Source organism: Gambusia affinis, linkage group LG10 (genome assembly GCF_019740435.1).
Source record: "Gambusia affinis linkage group LG10, SWU_Gaff_1.0, whole genome shotgun sequence".
Classification (NCBI taxonomy): domain Eukaryota; kingdom Metazoa; phylum Chordata; class Actinopteri; order Cyprinodontiformes; family Poeciliidae; genus Gambusia; species Gambusia affinis.
Window position 1 is genome coordinate 29,127,420 of NC_057877.1, and position 18,367 is coordinate 29,145,786.

General features: G+C 42.0%; 1 protein-coding gene across 1 annotated transcript; it reads left to right on the forward strand.

Annotated features, from left to right (window-relative positions):
• Window positions 1-1,779: 1,779 nt before the first annotated feature.
• Window positions 1,780-18,145, forward strand: prrx1b (paired related homeobox 1b). The gene is made up of 4 exons (XM_044128503.1): window positions 1,780-3,899; window positions 8,060-8,235; window positions 12,004-12,185; window positions 17,555-18,145. The coding sequence occupies exons 1-4, from the start codon at window positions 3,653-3,655 to the stop codon at window positions 17,685-17,687; spliced, it is 738 nt and encodes a 245-aa protein (XP_043984438.1). The 5' UTR covers window positions 1,780-3,652; the 3' UTR covers window positions 17,688-18,145.
• The last annotated feature ends 222 nt before the right edge of the window (window positions 18,146-18,367 follow it).

Here is an 18,367-nt window from a genome sequence, read left to right on the forward strand (position 1 = left end):
TTTTTTTTAAAAAAAAAAGTAAAACTACAGGATCATTTACAAATCTGACCTCTGACGTGTTTAAAGTTTAAATGTTTGGTTTCATAACCTGATGATTTTTTTCTGTTTTACTATTTTGAAGGAAAATTGTTAAAAACAATAAAATTCAGATGAGTTAAAAATTTCCTGAAATGATGCTGCTGTTTTCATCATCTTCATCATCATCATCATCTTCATCATGCGGCCTCTTCCTCTCAGGTGACTCGCTGCTCTTTAAGCCCCGCCCCCTTCACACCTTCATGTCGCTGATCGATTTACTGACAGGAAACATCCGGGGATTAAATCCGGTCACGTTTTTTCGTTTTTATAGTAAAAAGTGAAAAACTAAACCTGCATAAAACATTTGATCTGCAGTAAATCTGACGGCTTCATCCCCAGGTTCACATGATTATTGCATCATTTCATTGTTTTTATATTTTCTGAACTGATCGTGAGTTTTTCCCGCTCCAGATGTTTGCAGGGAAACAGAGCGAGTTCTCATGAAGCTCTGAACAAAGACGCGGAGCCCCGAGGAGACTCGGGGAGGCCGCCGCGTCCCCCCTCCTCTTTCTGTTTTTATTCTCGAGCTGGCACCAGAACCGACTCGTAGGCAGGAAAAGAGAATCTGGGGGGAGAGCTAATGATGAAAAAGTCTCCTCCATCGCTGCGCCTTCATTAAATACATGGAAAGAACGAGAGCAGAACATCTGGATCCAATCTGAGCCTCTTTGATGGCATCAAGTGTTTTTTTCCCAGATCGGGGGGGCTGGAGGCTACGGGGTGTCTGTGGGTCCATTGCAGCTCAGAGCCCCCCCTCACACACACACACACACACACACACACACACACACACACACACACACACACACACACACACACACACACACACACACACACACACACACACACACACACACACACACCGTGCAGCTGCAGCTGGAGGCCAGTTTAATATTCAGAGAAGCTGCAGAAAGTCGAAGCTCAACCGGAGAAAGTTTCAGTGAAGCAGCGAAACCGAACCGGGCGGAGTTCCCAAAACTGACACTGTAAAACATCACAGCTGCTTCTGGTTGCTTCTTCTCTCTGAGGCAAAGAATCTTTCTGCTTGTTGGAGCTGAAACGTTTGAGTTTGTGAAAGATAAACTTCACTTTTTATTACATTTAATTTAGTTCAAGAAGAAAAAGATGGCTAGGAGAATTTTAATTATTTTTAATTTAAAATGAGTAGTTATTTCTAGAAATGTGTTATTGTTCAACTAGATGTTTTGTTGCATAATAATTTGGCTTAATTCACAGTATAAAATTAAAACAACTCAATACTGAATGCTGAGTCAGCACAACTTTAGAAAACTGGGTTTGTTGTTAAAACAATTTGATGAAATTAAAATTCTGAATTAAAACAAATTTCTAGTTGATTTTTGTTGCATTTTAAAGTTAAACCACCTTTCAGTGTTTTACAGTGAAAGAGTAGAAATACTTCAACATACTTTTACTAAAGTAAAACTAAAAGTATCTGGTAGAATTTACTCAGATAAGAGTAAAAACCTATTTGGTAAAAGGTTTACTCAAGTACTTTATTAATATTTTAAAATCACATCATCAGACAGAACAAAATATAAAAAGGAAATTTCAGTAATTTAAGGACCAATATGACGTAAAAGTAACAAAAAAATAATAATAAAATCAGCAAAATAAACATTTTCCAATCAGTTTAATTAAATGAAAAACTTTAACAAACATTTTTCATTCTGTGGGTAAAATCTGGAGCTACTGGAGCAAAAATAATTTAGAATAAAATTACCAGAGTAAAAGTAAAACAATACAGTGTAGATCAAATACTCCTAAAAGTGATTAAAAAAAAGTTACTCAAGTAAATGTAACTGAGTAAGTGTAACTAGTTACTACCCAAATGAAAGATTTCTTCTGAGCTTCAGGTTCTGGAGTTTATTCCTGTTACAACACGGAGAGAGAAAACGTCTCTGATTGGCTGGAAAACACCTGAGAATCAATCCGACCTGAACCGGATGTCTGAAGGCGCGATGGGTTTAGACCCGGAGGTCCGACCGGAACCAGTTCTGGGGATCGGATCGGATCGGTTGTTACAGTGAGACAGAAACCATCAGGACAGAAGAAGAAGAGTTTATAAAACTTTAACCCTCCACAGCAGCTGATGGGAAGCGCTAACTAAAATGTTAGCATTGTGCTAATAGTTCATTTAGAGGGATGAACAGTCTAAGTTTCTTTAGGAAGTTGATGCTAAAACACTTTAGCAACGTGGCATTTAGCAGAAGCTAATCCTTAAACACTGATCCCGCTCTGTGCTAGCAACACAGCCTGCGCTGCGTCTCCTTTCACTCGTGGTTTTACTTTTATAACCAAAACTTCATCATGTCAAAGTTTATCAAGCTGAAAGAAAATTAACGCTATAGAAAAGAAAACTGTAGTTACTAAGTGTGCTAAATGTTTTCAGGGGACGGAGGAATGCTAAGTGACACATTAGCTCCGCTATTAGCACAGTAATGGAGGTATTCCTACTAATGACAAACAGAACAGATATTTTTTAAGAAAGTTTTTCAGAAACTGTCAGAATGGATCAGAATCTAAAATCTGAGTTTTAAGTTTTTCAGAATTTTATCTAAGCATCAAAAATAATGAAAAAAGAGAAAATATTAATGTCGTAACTCAGCAGCTTCCTCAGATCTGTTTGTTTCTGTTTGTTTGTGTTTGTTTGTGTTTGTTTCTGTTTGTTTGTTTGTTTGTGTTTGTTTGTGTTTGTTTCTGTTGGTCACTGGATTCATGTTGCTCTCGGTGTTCCACAGGGAGGAAGTCTTGGTCCTCCATTTTCCTCTATCATTAGAAAATCATATTTATTTTCACACTCCCGAAATGTCCATCAAACAGAATCTTCTTTTTGGTTCTGAGTGATTATTGATTTATTGTTTATATTTGTTAAATGAAGACTTCCTGGTTTATTCTCGCTGTTATTGATTCTTTGTGATCTTTTGGGAACTGATTTTTTAGTTTTGACCGAACTGAACCTGTTTGGTTGGATTTTCTTGATCCAAAGGTCCGAAGTTTCTGGACCTCAAGTAAAAACAAAATGGCTGCAAAAAAGTGAATAAAACTATGATGGTTGTTGGTGTCAGAAATAACAGATTTAAAAACAGGGCGGGGCGGGGCGAGGAGAGAGAGAGAGAGAGAGAGAGAGAGAGAGGGAGAGAGAGAGAGTGAGAGAGAGAGAGAGAGTCCTGCCTCCTCGCGCCTCTTGGCTGCAGCTCGGCCAGTTTTGCGCACTCGGAGTTTTGCGCATCTGGTCGTCTTCACCAGCAGCAGCAGCAGCTCTTCCTGCTCAGATGTGACTCGGTCCGACTCGGAGCAGAACTTGTGATTCCTCTCCTCCTCCAGCTTCCCGCCTCTCCTCTCCTCTCCTCTGCCGCGCTGCGCCGCCGCCGGATGGATTGGTCGCTCTGGGTTTGATCGGGACTCGGTTCGGGACTCGGTTCGGGCTCTCCGCAGCTCCTCTGGATGTGAACAGCTCCGCGGAGCCCAGTCTGAGTGCGGCTGCTTTCCGGGGATCTGCTCGCTGTGATCCTCCTCAGCGCTGCGCCTTTTCCGCTTCTCCTGCGTTTGCGCCATGACTTCCAGCTATGCGCACGTAATGGACCGGCAGGCCGCCATCTCGAACCGTTTGGAGAGTCCCATCACGGCGAACCTGGACAACCTGCAGGCCAAGAAGAACTTCTCGGTGAGCCACCTGCTGGACCTGGAGGAGGCCGGGGAGATGGTGGGAAACCAGGCCGACGAGGGCGTCGGGGAGGCCGGGCGCAGCATGCTGGAGTCCCCGGGACTGACCAGCGGCAGCGACACCACCCAGCAGGAGAGTAAGTGTGCGCAGATGGAGTCCGACTGCCAGCCGCAAACTAAACTCATCTGTTTTCATCACGCGCCCGCGGAGCCGCGCGCGCGCGCCCTGGCCATGCATCATCCTGACGGGCTCCCCGCAGCGCCGCCATTACTCCTCAGCCGCGCTTTGAAGTCCGCGCGGCGCGCTGGTGGACCCGGAGAGGGCGGGAGGCTCCGGGCCATAAATCTGCGCCGCTGACCTCAACCAGGCCGCAATTACGCTGCAGGTTTCCTCTGCAGACAAAAAACAACATAATAACTCAGAAAATATGAGTCACATGATGACGGAACGCGGCCTGATTGGCGCAGAGCTGCGGAGTTTTCCCTCAGTTGCCGTTAAAACTCTGATCAGGTGTTTATTTACTTCAGAGGGAGGAACTAGTTAAAAGTTCATCCTTCTGTGCGTAAAAAGCGCATTAAAGCGCCAGAAGTTCCTCATTAAAGGCGCAAACCGCCGCGCCGCTCAGCCTCCTCTGCGCCGCAGAAAGAGTAAATAAACTGCTTCTCCTCCTCTCCGTTTGCGCCAGTTGACGGAACCGCTTTGGGTTTTAATGACTGTTTTTGTTATTTCTCTAAAGGGGGAAAAGCGCAGCGCTGTGCGGCAGGAAGTGCGCGGGTCACGTCGTTAATTCACGCTTATTTTCAGCCTGTCAAACACTCTCTGATGATCCGAGCCAATCATCTGTCATAATTAGCGCGCGTGTCCCACCACAGATCAGCCAATCAGAGCCGCTCTTCATTTCTGAAAGAAAAAAAAATCAGAGGATTTTCATCATCAGGAAAATTAGACAAGTATTTATTGTTGAATAAATGAGGATTTTTAAAAAATATTTTTACTCATAAATGCAGCAAATTGATGTTTTTAGGCCGTTTAAATAATTTAATCCTGTCAAATAACTTCTGGTTCTGGTTCTGGTTCTGGTTCTGGATTGATGACAGGAGAAACTTTCACCGTCAGTTTTAATGACGCCATGCAGTCACACGTGATGAAGATGAGGATGAGGATGAGGATGGCCGCCGCGTCATCAGCACAACATTTGGGTTTTAATCTGTTCGGTCAGATTTTAATCCCATTTTAAACATTTGCAGCCAAAATACAAACAACGACGCAAATATTTTAAATATCTTTTAAATTATATTTATAACTGCTTTATTCTCTTTTTCCTTCTCGCGCACATTTTAAGGCCAAACCAAAAGAAAGATGTTCATCAAAATATATCAGGTTCATACATTTTAATTAATTCAATAACATATTATTACTTCTTTGTTATTTATTGCTATAATATTTTTGTAAAAAAGACTAAAAGCTTATAAACATACATGTGGCAGATTGGACAGTTTTCCACCGAGCAGCAATGTGCCGCTCATTCTGCCGCTCATTCTGCCGCTCATTCTGCCGCTGCAGCGTCACTTTGCCGCACATCAAACCTCCGCTGAGTTTCAGCTCCAAACTGCGGAAACCAGAAGCAGGACTTTTATTTTTAACTTTATCTGCGTTTTGTAGAAAAATAAATCAAACAAACAAGAATAAAAACTGAGAATTATGAGTAAAACTTTTTACCCTAAAATGTGGAAAAAAAATAGAAGTAAAAATAATTTTCTTCTTTTTCTGAACTAAAACAATTTTAGATTTAATAAATAATTATTTTAAATTATGTTTCTTACATTATTAGAGCTTTTGATCATTTTAAATGTTGATATTTTGTGTAAAATTGTCAAATTGAGCCAAAGGAAAATAAAATCTATTTTGGTTTCTGAACCCAGAAAAATTCATTTAAAAATGACAGAAAATCTGCAAACAGAATCAGAATTATATAAAATTGTTTATTTATTTTTGATTCAGAATTTTAGTTATTTTTAGACATAATTTGACCCAAAATAAAAATATTAATATTTTTATAGAACCTGAACATTTTTTACTTTTTCCCATAAAGGAGATTTTTTCATTTTAACTCCAGTTTTGTTGTAAATCAGGTGATTTTTGGAAAATTATCAGATCATTTTTTGGTAAATATTAAAATATTAAACCTGCTGCTGGTTTTCCTTCAGAGAAAAATGTTCTGATCCAGAAGTTCTGCAGAACCCGGCTGCCTCTGAGTGGACCGCAGCTGAAGGAAATGATGTTTTCATTTCTCTAATCTGTTGGTTTTCAGCGCAGGGGCCCCGGGCCCCCGGCCAGGGGTCACCAGATAAACCCCAGAGGTCAAAGTGTGATTAGCTGAAGGAAAACAAATCAGTCCAGTTTCATCTGGAGCCGATTGGACCAGATCAGAACCAGAACAGCAGCCACTAAATCAGGACAGAGAATGTTCCCTTACATCCATAATAATCAATAATAATCAATATGCAGCTTTCTATTAAAGGTCAAAGGTCAGCAAGAAATTAACCTGACAGACAAAAACTGCAGCAAATTTTAAAAATAAAAAACAAACAAGAAAAAATATTTGAGTTTAATTTTGAAACGATGTTTGGAGAAAATGTTTTGGTTCTGATCCGTAAAGCGGTTCGGATCCAAACGCCGAACCTGAAGAGAGGTTCAGGTTCCTGAGGAAAATCCGTCATATGAAACTTTATCCTGATAAAAATGAAAGGAAACCTGAAAACAACAAATCAACTCTGAGCTCGACGGAAAAACAAACAGGCAGCCGATGACAGAGAGAGAGAGTGTGTGTGTGTGTGTGTGTGTGTGTGTGTGTGTGTGTGTGTGTGTGTGTGTGTGTGTGTGTTCCCTCTGAACTCTTCAGTCTCGTTTCTCTAAAACTGCTTTGATCTAATCAAAGTTTTCTCTCATATTAATATAATTTATTTTATACTAAATTTGTGGTAAAAACCCAAAATGATTTAATATCAAAGTCTTTTAAATTAATTTTATGAATAAAACCAAACCTGAAATGTTTCTGAATAATCAGTCAAATAAAACAAATAAAATTGTTGGAAAAAATGACAAAATGAAAAAAGAATTTTCCGAATTAAAATATTTTTCTAAATTCCTAATTTAGTTCAATCAAGCTTTTATTTCTAACAAAATACTTTAAATATATTTTTATAATTTCTCGCTACATGAAGTTTATAATAATTTAATTCATGTTTTAAAAGCTCTTTTATTTTTACGCTGGATACAAAAACGTAATAAATTTATTTTATGAGTTTATAAACTTTTACAAATAAACATTTTACAGGATATTGTAGGAGGCTGATGGAGAACCCAGCGGAAGTGTTGGAGGTTCTTCCTGTTTAGGTTCGGTCAGTCCAGCTGAGTTTGGACCCGATGAACAAATTCGGTTCCGGTTCGGTTCGGTGAAGCGGTTCTGGGCCGCAGCTGGACGGGTTCCGGGTTCCGGGTTCCGGGTTCCTGCCTGTTTGTAATTAGGACTCTTTACGCCGCGTCTCTGGTGAAAGTCTTGTTCTGTGGTTTTGTTGTGGAGCCGCAGCTCCGGTTCCTCTGCAGGAACGTTCACAGGGAGATTCGGTTCGGTTCGGTTCTGGAGGTTGTTTCATTTAACAAGACGAGTTTTATTTGTCTTATAGAAATAATGATCCTCTGGATCAGATTAAATCTGGTTCTGTAGCTTTAAATAAACATTTCTGAGTTCTTTTTTAGAGCCGGTTCTCTTCTCGGTTCCGCTGAATAAAACTTGGTTTAATGTTTCACAACCTTTAGATAAAAGACAAACTTAGAATATTTGATAATCATCTGCAGGAAATGTAACTTTTAAAATAAACTTTGACAAAAACAGGAGATTTTTTTCTATTGTTCCTAAACCAACAAACACATTAATCAGTGAAAAGCAGGAATTTATGTCCATAATTTAAACATTATCAATGAACACAGTTTAAACTCAAACAGTCCAGATTGTGACGTCATCACCAGAACCGTCCCTGAAGGTCCAGTTCCGTTAATTTTGCGTAAGGAGAAAAGATGAAACGGATTTAAAATGTTTTTAAATTCTTCTCATTTTTGCTTCAAGTTGATCAGAAACATTTTGGGTGAGACGTTTGGAGAAATCTGAAATTCTGCAACAATAAAACGGAATAATTAATCAGATTCAGCAGGACCGTTTTAGGTTCGACCTGATCGGAGACGCTTGATGATCTCCATGGTAACCGTCTCTTCCTCCTCCTCCTCTTCCTCCTGCAGACGAGCAGATGAACACGGAGGAGAAGAAGAAGCGGAAGCAGCGCCGGAACCGGACCACCTTCAACAGCAGCCAGCTGCAGGCGCTGGAGCGGGTCTTCGAGCGGACGCACTACCCGGACGCCTTCGTCAGGGAGGACCTGGCCCGCCGGGTCAACCTCACCGAGGCCCGCGTCCAGGTGAGGCTTTTATTCTGAAATCACCGGTCTGGTTCGCTTTAACCCGCCCAGATAAACATATTTAGCTGATATCGCGGCTCAGTGGCTGAAAGTGATTAACATGTTTAGATTTGTAATCAGGGAAACGATAAGAGGTTTGTGGTTCATTAGAGACGCCGCCTGCCGCCACAACAGGTTTCTATCTTCTGCATGGATCTGGCGGTGTGTGTGTGTGTGTGTGTGTGTGTGTGTGTGTGTGTGTGTGTGTGTGTGTGTGTGTGTGTGTGTGTGTGTGTGTGTGTGTGTGTGTGTGTGTGTGTAATTTCCCCCGGCGGCTCTCAGATAAAGTGCAGCACGAGGCTCTGCGGCCAGATTTCATCCTGACTCCATTAATGTTTAACTGCAGCTTCTGCAATTAATTAATTACAATTAATCCACAAAATTACCAACTATTTCAATTAAAACATCCCATTTCCTGCAAAAAGGTTGGAAAAACAAACAACCAACAACAAAGATATTTATTAATATTTAATTTGTTCTTCAGCCATGAAGTTTCCTGACGCTAACATTAGCGTTAGCTGCTACATGTTAGCATTGATGCTATTTTAGGATAGCATAGTTTCACTGATAGGCTAACTCCTTTCAGCACAGCTTGAACACAACAGCTGTTTGTCTTGTCCAATCAGATTGTTTAGAACAGAAACTTTCTCATCGCCTGTTAGCGGATGAATCTGTGCGTCCGATTAACGGGCGTACCGGAAACTGCTCCCGTCGGAACCTTCGTATGTATAAAATAAAAAGAATTCATGCGTTAAGATTTTCAAACCTCTGTAATTAATTAACTCATGATTTTTCCATCAGACATTAATTTAATTTAATTTAATTTAATTTGGCACTACTTTGTCAGCCAAATAACGCCTGGGTTTCTACACTGTTGATGGTGGCTTTGTGACGTATTCTTCCACCGATCAGTTGGGTTGGAAATCTTGAATAATGCAAGTTATTGAGGCACTATTTTGTCAGGCGATTGTTGGAAAGTTACATAATAAAATGTGGTTTTCTTTTTCTAGAAACAGATCAGTCTGAGGAAAAGTTGTTAAAGATTTTAACACAACTTTGTTTTTGTTTTTGTTCTTCTTCTGGCTCCATTTTAGGTTTCACTTTAAATGTTTCCTTTCGCTGCTCCGCGTTTTGTTTTGAGTTCTGTTGAACTTGTTGAAAATCTGAGTTTTCCTGAGAAAACTGCTCCTATTTCTGCTCCTGCTGGAGTTTGTCTGTCTGTGTGGAGATGAATCTGCCGGCGGCGGCGTCGAGGCGTCCTTCGGCTCAGGAAGCAGAGAAAATAAATAAATATGTGACGTAAAAGTCAAGCAGTGAAACGTTTCTCCATGTTTTCTACTGAAATCCTCACAAGCAGCTGCAGGACGTCCAACTCATAGAAAACTAGTCCTGCTCAGTGGAAGGATACGCAGAGACACACTGATGTTTTCTGGATAACAAAGTAGAACCTAAACATTAACACAGATTTTTCTTAAAAATCTGAAACCAAATTTAGCTCAAATGAATCTTATTTTTATTATTCTAACTGTGTTTCTGTTTAGGATCTAAAGTCTGTAGTTTTCCAGGTTTTTTCTGTGGTTTTCCTTTGAGCTGATGGTTTAGTCCAGAACCGAAGGGCGTTCTCCGGTTCCAGAACACAGAGGAAGAATAAATAAATAAATCATGTTAAAGTAGAGTGAGCTGTAGATGGGAGTAAATCTATATAACCTGATTGGCGGAGGGATACGTTGGTGAAAATCGTCCATTATCCAATGAATCGATTTGACTGCAGAATATTTGATTTGGAAATGAGAGCGATCAGAAACCCAACGAACCGATTCCTCACATTTCTGATCAGATTTTTATCACCTGTTACTTAAATATTAGTGACAAAGTAAAGAAGAGCAGAATCCTTTCCTCCTGACTTGCAGGCCGTTCAGTGATGTTTCCTGCAGAAACCTGGTTGTTCTCTCTGGTTTTAGTGTCACATGTTTTCATATCAACACGTTTCCTCTGAAAACAAACCCTTTAACGTTCCTGCTGGTTTCCAGAACCTTCCAGGCTTATTTTGTGAATTATTTTGACTTTTAAGCTCCAAATGTCAGGAGGCTTTTGTGACTCATTCGGCCGCAGCTGCAGCAATCGTGCGAAGAGCAAAACAGATTTTATAGGCCATGAACACATGTTGGGAAAACAGCTCTGCAGAAAACGTTCCTGCAACTGTTGTTCTAAACGCATTAAGGTTGCGTCCAATAAAGCAGAAAAACAACCAGCCAGGCCTCCTGTTGGTCTGAAGCTGCAGATAAACTCTACCTCCTCTTGCACAGCTCACTGAAAGTTTTTCTTCTGCGGGGAAACGGAGGAAATGGTGATGTTGGCGCGAGCGGAGCTGCACATCTGTGATTAATGTGCAGAAATCCTTTGATAAAAGAGACTCATTCCAGAGGCTGTGCGTCAGCGAGGCCCTGTGAGCGCCGGCAGCTTCTAATAATGGATTTGATTTCACAGCAAGAAACAACATAACCCCCCCCCCCCCACACACACACACACACACCCACACACACACACACACACACTTACACACACACTCTGTGCTTTGAGTCATCGCCGAGGACGGAGGCAGCCGGGCTGATGAAGAAACCTCCTCACATGTCATGATTTAAACTTCTACATGGCTCCGGTCTCTGCGGCTGAATTTAACTGCAGATAATGAGTGAAAACCCGGGAACCAGATATGAGGAGCCTGTTGTGTTCGGGCCAGGATCCGACCCGGCGCTGGGACCGTCTGGGCTGCTTGGCCTGCTGCTCCTTTCTTCTCTCTGCGCGTTTCTGAGCCGTTTTCTCCCATTGAAGCCAGAAAACAACTGGCTAAGTCTGAAACTACTGCAGAAAGTAAAAGATAGCCAGCGCTGGAAGTCCTCAGGATGTTAGCTGCAGCATTTCATCAGGGAGAATTTCATCGAGGAATCGAACTAGCAGCTCCTCCATCCATCATCTGCACCCACAAGCTGGAAACACTTCCATTGATCTGCTAATAGAGAGCTACTGTTTCATTTAGTGCTTTAGCAGTTTGCTAACTCTGAAAGTGTTTAGCACACTTAGCTTCCCCTAAATGAATTTGTCCAGATAAATCCCTGGTTTAGTTGGAAGCTCTGTGAACTTTCAGCTGATTAAAGTTTTGGTTATTAACTTTTAAGAATCCTTCATGTAGGTGAATGTTTATATCTTTATGCTCTAATTTTGAAGTGAGTAAGGAAAAGTTCTGCTTCCTCTAAATACTGCGTTGGTGTAGCACGTTAGCGTTAGCAGAACTTCATGATGGTGCTTTAGGGTGGTGCACATTTCCAGCCCTCCCAGCTTTTATAGGATTCAAAGATAAAATGAAGTTTATGTCAAAATCTCCAAGTTTTCTCCTGAAACTTTCCTGAAGTTGATATTCTGATTGTCAAGATGAGCTGCTGACAGAGGAAAGTTTGGGATTTACAGAAAGTAACCGAGTTTCTTGAACTTTTTCTTCTTCACTGAAGGTTTTTGGAACAATGATGAGAAAACAGCACTTTTTGAAAGTGTCAATTTATTTGCCTACAAGGTAGAAAGCAGAACAGAAATATTGTGAGGATGTTTTTCAGTTTAATCCCAGGTTTACGTTGTGGCTGCTGTGTTTTCGGGGCCTTCTAACCAGCCGTTTTGCTGGTGGTCGGCTTGCGATGTGCTGTTGTTCTCACTCCTCTTGTCTTCGTGTCGTTCCAGGTCTGGTTCCAGAACAGGAGAGCCAAGTTTCGCAGGAATGAACGAGCCATGCTGGCCAGCAAAAACGCCTCTCTGCTCAAGTCTTACTCAGGAGAAGTCACGGCGGTGGAGCAGCCCATCGTGCCGCGCCCCGCGCCGCGCCCCAACGACTACCTGTCCTGGGGCAGCGCTGCCCCCTACAGGTACAGTCTGCTTCTTCAACATGAGCCGACCCAAAGCTGTGATACTTCCCTGCTGCTGTACTTCAGTACGCTGCAGTTAAAAACTAAATCAGAGGCTTTATCTCTGCAGCTAGTGGCTCCCAGTTGTTGTAAACCCCAACAGGGTTTGTTTGTTGGACTTTAAGCATCCAAACGGTTGGTAGCTTGGCTCAAGCTAACACTGGAGTTTAACTGGGACACACAGAAAGCTCCCAGTCTGACCAGTGATCAGCCAAAGGTAACGCCACTACAACCACGGCTCAACAATGAGAAAATGACAACGCCTTCACTGGTGCTGGAAAGTCAAAGGTTTCCAACTTCAGAATTCAACATGGCTGCTGCAGGAATCCAAAAGATTTCAACAAGCTGCTCACTTTACGGTTTTATCACTAAATCCTGTGTTGATGCTGAGTCTGAAAGCATAAATGCTCATGAATGTGGTTGTGTGTAAAGTAATGTCTGTCCCACATCAGCAGCTTCAGCAGCTGCTGTTTTGGTAGAAACTGCTGACGCTGCACATTTTCTGAACAGAAAACTTTCCTGACCTCATTTTCTGTAAATTAGGAACATGTCATCATTTTTCTTCATGCTTTATTCAGAATATACAGGATTGTGAAAAAATAGTGATTGCAAACACTGTGGTTGTATTTGAACACCACTGTGTGCTGCTGTTAGCACGCTAACGCGGCTAAAGACAGTTAGCCTGGTTACTGTGCATAAAAACCAGAAAAAATATTTTTAATCCTCAAAGGAAATCTGATTGGATTTGATGGATCAATAACTATATAAGCTAACTGTTAGCATTAGAATATCATCCATGCTTTGGCTACTAGCATATTATTGCTAATTAGCTTAACAGCTAATTGATCTCTATTTTCTTCATAATAAATTTTGTTTCCAGCAACTGAGAAATATTTGATGAAGCAAAATGAAAACTTCAGTTAGTTTTAGTGATTTTTTTTTTAAATATTGCAGGAATAAAAAACCTTTTTTTGTTCTGGAGGTTTGTGGAGAAACGTTAAAGATTTCATGATCCAGTTTTAAGTTTGAAGACTCTGACAGTGTGATGGTTATGAAAAAATGTAAAAAGTGGTTTTACTTTGAACAGCACCACATGTTGCTGTTAGCTTCATAAAATGGCTGCAGACAGTTAGCCTGTTAGCCAGTTAGCCTGTTAGCCTGGACACAAAGCTTAACGTGAGGAAAAATCGACTATTTTCAATCTTCAAGTAAAATCTGATTAAATTCAGTTTGATGTGATCTACAAGTGAAAACTTTTAGAGTAGGATGTGCTGTGGTGGTGCAGGGGGTTAGCACGCCCCACGCTTGGAGCCCCTAGTCCTCGACGTGGACGTCGCGGGTTCGACTCCCGGTCATGTCGTCCCTCGCTGCATGTCCTCCCCCCTCTCCTTCCTGTCTGACTACTGCCACAGAAATACGAGCCACTAGCGCCGCAAAAACTCTTTGAAGAAAAAAAAAGAAAAAAAAAACAAACAACTTTTAGAGTAAATACATTAGCTAACAATTAGCATTACAGTCTCATCAATGCTTTGGCTAGTACCATGTTATTGTTATTAGCTTAGCGGCTAAGTTAATCTAACTAACTAAATGCAACATTTCCAGAGACAGATTTGATCAAAGAAAATAAAAACTTTACTTTGTTCTAGTAATGTTATAAATGTTCCCTCAGCATTTTCTGAAGTCTGAGGGTGAAAGTAAAATTAGAAACCAGTTCTGGTCTGATGGGTCTTAAACGTCACTTTCTGTGTAAAGGAAATGGAAAACATTTGTGTGTTTTCTTATCGAGCATCGCTGCAGGAGTTAGAAATGTTCTGCAGAACATCCTGGTTCTGGTTCTGCAGAACATCCTGGTTCTGCAGAACGTCCTGGTTCTGGTTCTGCAGAACATCCTGGTTCTGGTTCTGCAGAACATCCTGGTTCTGGTTCTGCAGAACGTCCTGGTTCTGCAGAACGTCCTGGTTCTGGTTCTGCAGAACATCCTGGTTCTGGTTCTGGTTCTGTAGAACGTCCTGGTTCTGTAGAGGCTGAGCTGATGCTTCAGAAGCGGCGGCGGCGCGGCGTCTGGCTCCGTTCTGGTTTCATTTCCTCCCGCTCCGCCGCCTGAACTCGCTCCTCATTCCTCCGCAGCGTCTTCATCTCCTCTGATCCGCCTGAATGCAGCTGCAGCTCAGAAACTATTTCTATAAAAGCTTTGAAACGTCACATCGTGACTCTTTAAGGTGCAGGAAGAGACTCAGTGCTACTGAAGAACCAAACGGTTCAACTTCATCTGAGTTACAAACACCAGACTGCAAACTATTCATTTTTTAACGCAATAAATAAAGATTAACAGAAAAAAGCGCCGATATTCACCTGCATGTGGTCTGACAGTTTCTATCTGAAATTCAGTCCAGGTGTTTGAACATTACGGTCAGATTAGGAGAATATTTCTGTAAATAAGGAGAATAAATTTAAAATACGATAAGAAATATTTCCAGTATTTTGAGAATAAAGTTGTAATATTATGGAGAACAAAAGCTATCAAAATAATATGAATGCAAATATAAGTCAAAAGGTTGTCCATAAATTTACTAATTCTTAATTAAGTAAAACTATATGGTGTTTATTTTCTCTGGTACTGTTCTGGTCCAGTACTGATTCGGTACTGATCCGGTGCAGATCCAGTTCTGGTCTGGTTCTGGTCCGGTACTTATCCGGTTCTGGTCCGGTTCCTCAGCCGATGCTCCCTTTATAGATTTACTCCCATCTACAGCTCACTCTACTTTAACATGATTTATTTATTTATTCTTCCTCTGTGTTCTGGAACCGGAGAACGCCCTCCAGTTTAGTCCGGTTCCGGTTTAGTCCGGTTCCGGTTCTGGATTAAACCGTCAGCTCAAAGGAAAACCACGGAAAAAACCTGGAAAACTACAGATTTTAAATATTTACAGGAATAATTCCCAGAGTGTGAAATGAACTCTTCTGATCGGTGGAAGAATACGTTATGAAACCGACTGGCGCTCTTTGGCTGAGAAAATAGATCCTAAACAGAAACACAGTTAGAATGATAAAAATAAGATTCATTTGAGCTAAATTTGATTTCAGATTTTTAAGAAAAATCTGTGTTAATGTTTAGGTTCTACTTTGTTATCCAGAAAACATCAGTGTGTCTCTGCGTATCCTTCCACTGAGCAGGACTAGTTTTCTATGAGTTGGACGTCCTGCAGCTGCTTGTGAGGATTTCAGTAGAAAACATGGAGAAACGTTTCTCTGCTTGACTTTTACGTCACATATTTATTTATTTTCTCTGCTTCCTGAGCCGAAGGACGCCTCGACGCCGCCGCCGGCAGCTTCATCTCCACGGCTCGTCTTCACTCTGCTGGATTGTCAGATCCAGTTTCTGTCTGTTGTTTGTGGATCATAAATCAGAACCAGAACCAGAACCAGAACCGGTTCCTTCCCGCTCCAGCATAATTGTTCAATGTAAACATCTCTCTCTCTCTCTGCGTGTGTCGGGGCGATCGGGCCGGGTCCTGACCAGGTGATAATGTGAAAACAAAGCGTATTAAATCCAGCGGTGACCCCGTGACCCCGTGACCCCGTGACCCTGCTCTGCCGGCTGGCAGCTCTTTGGCCACTCTGGTTTCACTGCTGGTGATTTACAGTAACCTGTTATGAGACCGGCTGTGAGCGGTTCCGTCCAACGGTTCCATCCAACGGTTCCATCCTGCGGTTCCGGCTCAACGGTTCCGGCCCAACGGTTCCGGCCCAACGGTTCTCCCAGCAGTTCCGGCCCAACGGTTCCCCCAACGGTTCCGTCCAGCGGGTCCGTCCACCGGTTCCGTCCAACGGTTCCGTCCAACGGTTCCGTCCAACGGTTCCGTCCAGCGGTTCCGTCCAACGGTTCCGTCCAACGGTTCCGTCCAACGGTTCCGTCCAGCGGTTCCGTCCAGCGGTTCCGTCCAGCGGTTCCGTCCAACGGTTCCGTCCAACGGTTCCGTCCAACGGTTCCGTCCAACGGTTCCATCCAACGGTTCCATCCAACGGTTCCATCCAACGGTTCCGTCCAGCGGTTCCGTCCAGCGGTTCCGTCCAACGGTTCCGTCCAACGGTTCCGTCCAGCGGTTCCGTCCAGTGCAGGATTCTGCTGCAGCTGGACCGGATCGGTGCCGTCAGGGAACCATCCTCTGCTGTACGGATTGAACCTGCAGGACAGACGTGTCTGAAGCCATTTTTTGTATATTTTAACAATGCAGCGGGAGTTGACATAGTAACCATGGTTGCTATGGCAACTCCCGCCCTGTCCCAGGGAGCAGCAGCTGGAGACCAGATCACCTTAAAGTTTTTCAGTTTTTCCACTTTTTTGCTTTTTTTTCTGTCTCTAAAAGTGAAAGTAATTAGATTAAATATTTTTCTGTTAATTTGATGTTTTTGTTGCATCTTTAACTCTGAAAGATTAAAAAAATAATAATAATCTAACACTGTAGAAACACAACCTGAACAAACCTGACCATGATTTTTTTTTTTTTTACTAAAATAGATTTTAAAGAAAAATAAAAAATAAAACAATCTCCAGGAATTAAAAAATGGATTAAATTTTTTGCTAACGTCACCAACCAGTTTTAAACCATCCAACGGTTCCATCCAGTCCTTCTGTTGTGAAGAGCTAAGATACCAGAAAGGTTCAATTCAAATGAAATCTGGCCTTAAAGAATCCACACTTCAAACCGTCACTAGGAGAGTTTAGAGTTTATTTGATATGAATTGTTTCCGCCTCCATTAGATAATTTAATGTGTTATTCATTAAAATTATTTGGATAATTTAGAGAAGAGAAATGATTGTTAAACTGCATCAGAACAGAAACGGGTTTAATGGTGGTTTAACTCCAGTTTCTTCAGAACCAATCAGAGCTGAAATCTGGCGGCGGTGAAGACGATGATGAAGATGAAAACTGTGACCAAAATGTTCTAAATGTCAAACAATTGACAAAAACAATCAGAATCTGAAGTTAGTGAATTTTATCTGTGGTTGTTCGGTGATTGGCAGCGATGGCTGAAGGCTAGCTGCGCTAACCATGAAGTGCTAATCATAAACATTAGTTCTGCTAATGCTAAGGTGCTAAATTAGTATTAGCAGAGGCTAATGCTAAAGAGCTAAGTTCAATTCAAATGAAATTTTGTGTTGATCTTCTATTCTAAGAAACTTGAAGGAGTTTTTGATTTTTGATGAAGGACCACTTAGCGGATCATGAGCTAACTGGTTAGACTGGGCGTTGAGCTGCTGTTCTGGTTTCAGTCTGTGAATGTTGGATTTGGTCGCCACAGTAACGTTTGGTTGCGTCTCTCCGCAGCGCCATGGCGACCTACCCGCCCACCTGCTCCAACACCAACACGTCCCAGGGCATGAACATGGCCAACAGCATCGCCAACCTGCGGCTCAAAGCCAAGGAGTACAGCTTGAACCAGGTTCCCACGGTCAACTGAGCCGCCGCCGCCGCCGGACAGGACAGGAAACGGCCACGCCCCGGGACGAGGGCGGGGCTTCTAACCTGAGGTGACTTTACTTCCTCCTGAGGTTCTCTGAACTCTGACGGACTTCCTGAGCGGATTTAGCCTCGAGCGTCTGGCTTTGACTGAGACTCGGACCCGGACCGTTTGGAATCCCCCGTTTTCCTTTTTCTTCTTTTTTAAACGTCGCGGATAAAAACCAAAAGTGGGACCAACCAGCCAAACACTTTGTCATTTACTCAATATTTTTTTAAAACATGTTTTTTCTCCATGTTATACCACTGAAAAGCCGCTTCAGTGCATTCTGACCTACATGTTATATAGTCCAGTATAAAGTTAATGTATTTCTGAAGCCGAACCAGTAGATAATTTCCTATGATATACTTTATTTGTAACAGAACCTTGTATATGAATAAAAACAGCATTTCAAGCAACCCAAACGGGTCCCAGCTGGAGGATTTGTCACGTTTGTGCAGCAGAAATCAGATTTTTGTTGTTGTTTTTTTTACAGTGCAGTCTAACTTAAATCACACGTCAGACACTGTGTGAAATAAAGTCTGTTTATAGCCGGGGCCATTTGGAAAGCAAACCTGATCGCGGCGCTCATGCTCGGCCCATAAAGGAGAGATTTATCACCAGAGAACAGAAAAACTCGA

Bases quoted from the DNA above. Each gene is read 5' to 3' on its own strand.
- prrx1b (XM_044128503.1), top strand. From the start codon at position 3,653: ATGACTTCCAGCTATGCGCACGTAATGGACCGGCAGGCCGCCATCTCG. The intron at 3,900-8,059 runs GTAAGTGTGCGC...TTCCTCCTGCAG, and splicing joins CGACACCACCCAGCAGGAGA to ACGAGCAGATGAACACGGAG. The intron at 12,186-17,554 runs GTACAGTCTGCT...GTCTCTCCGCAG, and splicing joins GGCAGCGCTGCCCCCTACAG to CGCCATGGCGACCTACCCGC.